At 39.4% G+C, this 8,358-nt stretch overlaps 1 protein-coding gene across 2 annotated transcripts; it reads right to left on the reverse strand.

The window, feature by feature from the left end:
• Positions 1 to 2,092: 2,092 nt before the first annotated feature.
• Positions 2,093 to 6,414, reverse strand: LOC140036529 (sorting nexin 2B-like). Of its 2 annotated transcripts, XM_072078342.1 has the most exons (5): positions 4,460 to 6,411; positions 3,715 to 3,924; positions 3,379 to 3,639; positions 2,898 to 2,984; positions 2,093 to 2,474 (listed from the first exon to the last, which is right to left on the reverse strand). In XM_072078342.1, the coding sequence occupies exons 1-5, from the start codon at positions 5,498 to 5,500 to the stop codon at positions 2,394 to 2,396; spliced, it is 1,680 nt and encodes a 559-aa protein (XP_071934443.1). In that variant the 5' UTR covers positions 5,501 to 6,411; the 3' UTR covers positions 2,093 to 2,393. The 2 variants fall into 2 exon arrangements, with proteins under 2 accessions (XP_071934443.1, XP_071934444.1); XM_072078343.1 differs by lacking the exon at positions 2,898 to 2,984 and having other exon boundaries at positions 4,460 to 6,414.
• Between the last annotated feature and the right edge of the window lie 1,944 nt (positions 6,415 to 8,358).

Here is an 8,358-nt window from a genome sequence, read left to right on the forward strand (position 1 = left end):
TATTTTTTAAATTATTTATTATTGATCTTGTTTGACAATAAATTTATAACTAAAAAAAGATATTTAGATATTATATTAAATGAAATATATAGAATAATATAATATTTTTCTACCATATGTTAATCTCTAATGATAAATAGTAAATTGTAATTTTTTTAATGTTTGTACTGATATTAAATTAATTAAATAATTTAATTAGTAAGAGACAATGATAAAATTGTATTATCTTCTCTTTTTTAATATCACTTTTTAATTGTTAATTAAATTTAGACGTTACGAGATAATAAATCTCAAAAAAAATTAATATAATTTAAAAAATATAGAGAAACCAGTGACATAGTCAGAAGTCTCAGGAGAAGTTTTGAAATTATTTCCATCCTAAACAGGGCTACGACCATTATGCATGGGAACTGATGCGTGCCGGCGTCAGCCAGCCTTGCCCTTTTCAGTCTTTCAATTCCCAACCTTTTTCTTGGCTTTTCTTTTTGGGTAAAATACAAGGAACCCCTTGTGGTTTTTCGAAAAGACACCTTACCCCCCTATTGTTTAAAAACCTCCACATAAACACCCTAACTTTCATAACTAAAGTGGAAATTACCTTTTGAACCGGCTGAGTTACCGGCAGCAGGTCAAATACCCTCATCTAACCCGTGGCCTGCTAAATTAGCGTGGCCTGCTAAATTAGTGGGAATTGACAATCCAATGCATATCCAGAAACGTAAGCTTGAAAGCTTTGCCTTGGAACTTTGAATCAAATGCCAATGCAAGCATCAAAACTCTGCAGTCCACTGGCATGATAATGATGATGAATATATTGTGGCAATCAAACAAGGTATCATCGGGTGTCAGATACACTATCATCAAGGAACGGAAATGGTCCCATACATGATAATGATTAACCATAGTCTCGATTGCGGACATAGTTGATAGTACATATGCAAATAAATCATTGCAAAAGGAGACATCAAGAAATGGGAGAGAGAGGAGTTGGAATCGGAATGAACTGCTGCTGCTGCTGATCCCTTCGGACTGCATCAAGTAGACATGGTCAAGAGCTTCTTCAACTTCAGCAATCAAGCGCTTGGTTTTTGTTGCACAATCAAGGGCTAATTCGTTTAGGAATTCTTACCATCATTTCTTCATGGAAACGAATAAGTTTCTGGGCAATCTCCTCAGCTATAGCTTCAATCTCGAGGCAGAAGGCCATATTCTTCTCCTCATCTGTAGCGGCATGACCACTCCCCTTATGAGTGGATTCCTAAATTTTTGCCAAAAATCCCCAATCAATAATTGAGTGGGCACTCAATTCTGTGTTTACTACTACTACTACTACTGAAGAAAATTGCTGAAGAAAATTGATCCCTTGTTCTCTGAGATCCGATTCAGCAAATTGCTGAAGAAAATTGCTGAAGAAAATTGATCACCTTATTCTCTGAGATCCGATTTTAGAGTATCAAAATTGCTGAAGAAAATTGATATACGCCTTAGACATTCAGAAGACAGGCAACTCAATCATGGGGTTGTCAGATCTGAACAAGATTCAGCAATGGCCATTGTCTTCTTTTGGAGATCTTGTTTGTTGTCACCTATGAGTTTGTCTACCATTTTGCCATCTCTGAGGAAGAGAATCGTAGGAGTGGCTTTGATTTCCCACGAATTGCTGAGCTCCTGTTCCAAACTATATCAAATTTTACAGTATTAGTTTTTGATGGACGATATCCAGTGTATCAGATAAAATGAAAGAAAACTAATGGCAAAAAAGTTATAATTTATGGGAGAAGCGGCTTTTTCTTTCCCTAAGAATGAAACTCAATATCTTTTCAAAGGAATTTCGCATACCCATCGTCACTAGGTTGCACGGCCGGTTACAGGTCAATTTCCGCTTTAGTTATGAAGTTTAAGTGTTTATGTGGGGGTTTCTAAACGATAGGGGGGTAAGATGTCTTTTCGCGAAACGACAAGGGGGTTCCTTGTATTTTACCCTTTCTTTTTTCTGAATTGGTCCTGTTGGGCTTTTCTGTGTGCCCGTACGCGGTAACCGTAACCGTACCATCGCACCTATGAAGCACTAAAAATTCAAACACGCACCAAAGAAGTAGAAAACAAATATCTTAGGAGAGCCACTATAGAGTGTATACAACCTTCCTCTCCAACACAAAGTAGCACCAGCCAAAAACAAAATTTGTTTCGTCACTTGTTGTGACAACCAGTTTGGTGTACAAGACAGCAAAACTGAATCTCTTAAGCACACTTCCACCGATTTTACATGTAACAATGAAAAGCTGATATAAGTATATAGCTTCCACCATGCGATGAATAAGTGACTCCATTAACTAGTGTACATGACTGAAGTACAAAGGAAGTTAGAAAAGGAAATATTTACAGCCAGCTCTTCAGCTAGTGCGTTTCACATATCCGCTTGTTTCTTCTGCAACCGTCTCCCATACACTGGCCATTTTCTCAGCATATCCTGCCTGCTAAAATTAAACGTGTTACTTGCCCAGAAATTAGGAACGGTAATCAGAAAATGGCAGCCAGACAAGTAAAGATCCTTGAAACATCACAATAGAGGTACGTTAAATCCACAAGTAGTTTTATTTGGTATCTCCAGATATAGATGAAACTGGAGGAGGAAAACGGTGCCACTAGATGAGAAAGTAAGAAACTGAAGGAACAAAATTAGCACAGATATCCACTTGCCAAAAATTAGGCCAAAACTTATCAGATGTATTTTTTATCAATTTGAATTTAAGAAGAAAAGATTGAAACACTGATACAGGCCAAGTTCAGCTATTGAGACCAAACTAATCTTCCAAGGTCATATAGACAATCTTCCTCTCTCCACCAAAACAAACGACAGGGAAGAATTGACACAAGCAGAGAAAAACAATACTTACCTGATTAACAATAAATCCTTTCAACATGCTCAAGAAGTCTTCACGCCTCTCCCTGTCTAATCTGTCAAGCTCATTTCTATTGTTTTCCTGCATAGATCACACCATATACCACACTTGATTCCATACTATTAACCAGCACGTTTAACTGTAAGAAATAAGCTTCTATATTTTGCATCCGAGTTTCATAAAGTTCACCAAATCCTCCCCCTTCACCATTTCAAAGTCTTCTCAGATATTAAGAACCATTAACATGTTGTTTAAGCAAAGAATTGTAGACAATTTATTTTACAAGTTTGCCAGGCTAGTTGGATATTTGAAGTGTCTAGTCGTATCAAAAGACACCAAGTTATGTGAGCTACTTAAGAAGTTGGACAGCAGAAAAAGACCTATCAGGACAAACAAGTGAATAAACAAAAGCATATGCTAAAGACAGATTTACATGTTCTTCAAGCAGTTGTTCATTAAAACGAAATGATCCTACCTTTATTCGTTTATATTCTGCAATAGCACAAGTTTTGGCATCCTCCGTAGCCCTTACAGTTTCCCTTAACTCTTCTATTTTCCGGATTCTAGCCCTGTCTCCACCAAATATCTTAGATGAAGCAACTTCAAGCTTTTCAATTCTTGAATTTAATGATGACAACTCAGATACAAGGGTCTGAACAGTCAATAGAGCATTTGATCGGTCTGAAAATGCATTGTTGACAGCTAACATCACTCCGAGGTATTCATGCAGCTTATCCTGGTAAGTGCATGAGCCATGTGAAAATATGAATTCTAGGTCATGAAAGTCAAGAAATATAAACCAGTGATTTACCAAATGCTTGACAGTCTGTGAATTCAATTCCCGATATAGTCTGCTAGCTTTGACAGCAGCAGTTGCAACATTCTTCATGTCAGCTGCTCGCACTCTTTGGGAATCGTAAACAGCTTCCTCGGTCTCAAACTTAGTTAACTTGACTAGAGCCAGGCCCAATTGCCCAACTGTTTCTCCAATGTCTTGCTGAGCTTTCACAAGCTCTTCAGCCTAAAATAACCAAAAAAAATTAACAATTTTCTAAAATCAAGCAACTCCATTACCTGTCAGAATTTTCCAATAGAAATTGCAACAAGGAAAATTGAATACTTATGTGCTCTAAACTAGAAACAAGAATATGGTATCGTTCAATAAAGAAATGAGTCTAGGCAAGTCAAGTGCATCGAACCCATCCCCACATTCTCTAAGCAAACCTCAGCTTCAACTGAGTTTTAGCAATTATATTAGTGATCTTAATACCCTGAAAGCTAATAATGATTGGAAATGGTATATTTCAGTGCAAACTACATGTAATTGTAAGTGCTAAAAGGTAATGAAGAATCGCAGTAATATGTGAGCCAGTATCAAGTCAAAATTTCCCAGGATCATTTTCTAGATATTAGGATACACGTTCACAACTTGTTAGTAAAGGACGCACCACTCAAGAAAGCAATACGACATATAAAGAGACACAAGCACAATAATTGCAAACTATAAATTCGATTAAATCAAGGAATGCCACAAAATAGTAGGCAAGAAATCGAACCTGCTGAGAGACATTGCTGAGCTGCTGTTCCAATTCCTGCAACTTATCTTTCCTCTCCATAAATTCCTTGTCCTCCTCTACCAAAGCTGGCTTCGTTGCACCCCAATCATTAGTAACGCTTTGCTTCAATTCCTTAAAAAGCCTCAGCAAATCCTTCCCACCTTTTGCAGGCTGGGCCACCTCATTCACATCCACCACTCCCGCAACAACCTCCCCGCCAAACAACTGCTTGGGCAGCTTCACCGCCCCATCCAACATCCTCGACGCAACATCCGTAGGTTTCATCAGCGGCAGCTTTCCTTGCGACTCCAGAAACAACCTCAACTCTTCACTCCTCCGAATGGCCGGATGCTTGGCCAACCTCCTCAAATACTTTTCCAATGCCGCTCTCCTCTGCTCCACAAAATCCTGCGTCTGCATCACCTGACTCTCCACCACGCTCTTATCCGGCCTAATCGGAATAATAAACCCTCGGTAAGCCTCTGACAACCGGTCCGAGAGCGTAACCACATCTCGGAACCTCCTCCGGACGCTAAATTCAGTACCGTTGAACTCCGGTATGTTGGTGCGCGTGATAATTAAGTAAGTAAAATAAGAGGTACCGCCGGGGACAAGTGAAGTGGCGAGGTCCTGCTCCTTCTGAGGATCGGAGACGGATATTTTAAGAAAATCTGAGGAGGAGTATGAGGAAGAGGAGGGGGAGGGGGAGGAGGTGGAGAGGTCATGGCCGTTGATCTCGGAGGAGGCGTCGAAGGATCGGAAGACGGCGTCGGCGTAAGACGGAGGTTCGAGAATGAAGGAGTGAGGGTCAGGGTTTTGAGTTTGGCTCTGAGGGTGCAGGAGGGGGGATGGAGAAGAGCGTAGTGGATCAGTGTCAGAGTCATGGTTGGTGGGGATTTGGGCCAAGGGAGGAGATGAGGAGAGCGGATGGGGTGGAACGGCGGCGGCGGCGTCGTCGTTGAGGACCAAGGACTCCATTTCTTCTTTGGATGCGTAGAGATGGGCCTGTTCCAAGCCCTGGTGGCTCTCATAGCCCATCATTTTTTGCAAATAATATCGATTTACGGATCCTAAATTAATGCACGAAAACACTAAACACTACAAAATGTAGGGAGGGTAGTGAAGGTGGTGATTTTAGGGACAGGTAAGATGAGAAAACGGCGGAAGGTGGAGGAGAATCAGGTGTTGAGGGGGAGGGAGGTGGTTGTCGGTCGCCGTTTCGGAGATTCCACGGCAAGTCTAGTGAGAGAGAGGATGGATATGATGGGTCGCCACGTGATTGCCACGTGTGCGGTTTATCATTTGTACTCACGAGATAAGGACTTTTTTCTTTTTTTTGATAATCACGAGATAGACTTCTTCTTTTTTGGAACTTGCACGGTTTGCTTTTTCTGCAGCTCTTAAAAAAGTCCAGAATCCATCAAACCCCCTGACGATGCTGGGAAGAACAGAACAGAAAGTGAAATTAAGGTGTGTTTGGATTGCATTTTCTGTGATTTTTCATGGGAAAATTACTGTAACGATTTGATGTATGTGAGAGAAAAAGGTAATAGGGAGATGTGATCACGAAAAACAACGTAATTTTTCGACTGAAACCGGCAATCCAAACAAGGCTTTAATAATCCAAATAGGATGGGAGTAAACTAAAGGGCTGAAAGAAATTTGGGAGAGGAACCAGGAGGAGTTACCGTCTCAATTTTGGGACATTGATGCACCGACTTTTATTCTTGTACATAACTCGACTTTTGATGAAAATTTTCTGGAACATCAGCAGTTTTGTACCATTAGAAAGTTAATTAAGGTGAGGATCTATAAATATCCCCGACAAAAAAAAAATCGGTCGATTCATTCACTATTGGAACAAACGCCCAGTTCCTGTATTTTTTTTTTTCTTCATTGAGGGAAAAACAATTAAAGGAGGAGGACAAGTTAGTAGACCATGCCTACTTGCCCTATGTCAATCAAATAGATGGGTTAAATGCATGAGGAAGGTTTTAGATACTACTGTATTTGTTTCGGGCGTGCTTTAAATAATAATTAAAAAAAAAAAGTTGAATGGATCTATGGAGTCTCTTAGGCCCAAAATTACGCAAGTTGTTCTAGTAATTCTCAACGTGAGATATATACGTGAAAGTGGTCCCGGTATTTTAATAGCCCAATGGACCAGTGATGGTTCTGGGTCTAATATATTCAACCCCCATACGGAAAGGTCTTAGCCTCTTAGTTGTTTACAAGGTTCTGGGTCTTAGCCTCTTAGCCTCCTTAAGGTTTCCAACAATTAGAGAGGCTCTCCTTAAGCTTTTAAGGTTTATGTAATATTATGGACCTCATAGCCTATAATTTTACAAACAAAAAAATGCCCCTGCCTCGGTCGGGCAGTTCATGAGGCCAAACTATAATTAGCAGCAATCCAACACCGGAGCAGTACTCGGGGAAGATATGTGATTGGGAAACCCATTAGTAGCTAGTAATCCGTATGTAAACTGCTCAAATGCTTTGATAAGGGACCACCAAGTAGAGTACACGCTATCAAGATGGAGATGGTGATGGATTTAATGGGTGAAGATGAATGTGAGCGGCCCATCTGCTAAGAATTGACTCGGTAATCATGGACTTAGCCATTGGGAATCCGTTCTTCAACTTTCATTACCACTGCTTCAGCAACATGTACTAGCAGCTCATTTATTGTTTGTTATTACTCTACCTTTGGTAATTCATTATGCGGTGACAACAAAACGCATTTATACACTATAGCCGTTACTACTTTCTCTTGCATTTATACACTTTTCCTAATTAATTACCTTGCATTTATACAATTTTTTCTAATTAATTTTATATTTCTAAAAATCTGACACGTGGAATGCATCTTAATGGGTACCCCGGACAGACCGTCCTTAAAATTTTGGACTGAGATGTAGAAGAAATACTTGCACAAATGGTTGTAATAATCACGCTTTTCTCGTTACAACAACTCAATAATGAATTGATACGAGACTAACTTAAGTACCTAAACTTCACACCCACCTATAACTAACTACTTGAGAAATTGAGACAATAGGCATAACTTGGCATAAAATGGAGGAGGAAGATGACAGGTTTGACGGGGCAACTATAGATTAGCTCTTCAATCAATTTTTCGTTTTCCACTATGATGCACCTTCTTTAAAGTCAAAGTTGATTTGATTCAAGCAAAGTCCATCTAATCGGCTAATATTTGCGTCCACTAGTCTAATTAAATAAATAATGCTTCGGTTCAAGTACTGCTCCGGAAAAAATTGCTTGAATTCAAAGAGACTAACGGTTGTTATTTCTCTTAAACATCCGTCCCTCCTTTTCATTGCTCCATTATTAATCAATAGTCTCGTGCCCTTAAAATTAACAAAAAAAAAAAAACTTAAAAATAATCATAAATCAACGATGCCAAAGACAAATCGTTTCGTCAAAGCTTCTAATGATGATGATGGCTCACGTTTCCGGGAAGAAGGCCAGTGGAAATTTCATTCATTAGATGTGATGATAGCCAAATATGTGTATTCATGATGAAACATAGCGTAGGTTGATAGTCTTGGAAATCAAGGCAGTATAATTTAAAATGTTACTCCTAATGTATATATGTTGAGTAAACAAGTCGAATTAATTAACTTTCAGGAAAAGGCCATCAGGAAGTGTATTGTTGAGCCGTCATGGCCGGCCTACCTAAATTGGACACAAAATGAATGAATAGGATACTAACTTCTCATTGGGGGTTTCTCTAACGGAATTTTGTTAGAGTCCATCAGATCCCCGGCAGATCAGTTTTATTAATGGTAATTGGGACCTAATGAATGCGACTTTTTCCAATACGCTTGATGATGTGACTTGGTCAATATCTGCTGTGTCTTTGTCCGGGTTCGACCTCA

Source organism: Coffea arabica, chromosome 2e (assembly GCF_036785885.1).
Source record: "Coffea arabica cultivar ET-39 chromosome 2e, Coffea Arabica ET-39 HiFi, whole genome shotgun sequence".
Classification (NCBI taxonomy): Eukaryota; Viridiplantae; Streptophyta; class Magnoliopsida; order Gentianales; family Rubiaceae; genus Coffea; species Coffea arabica.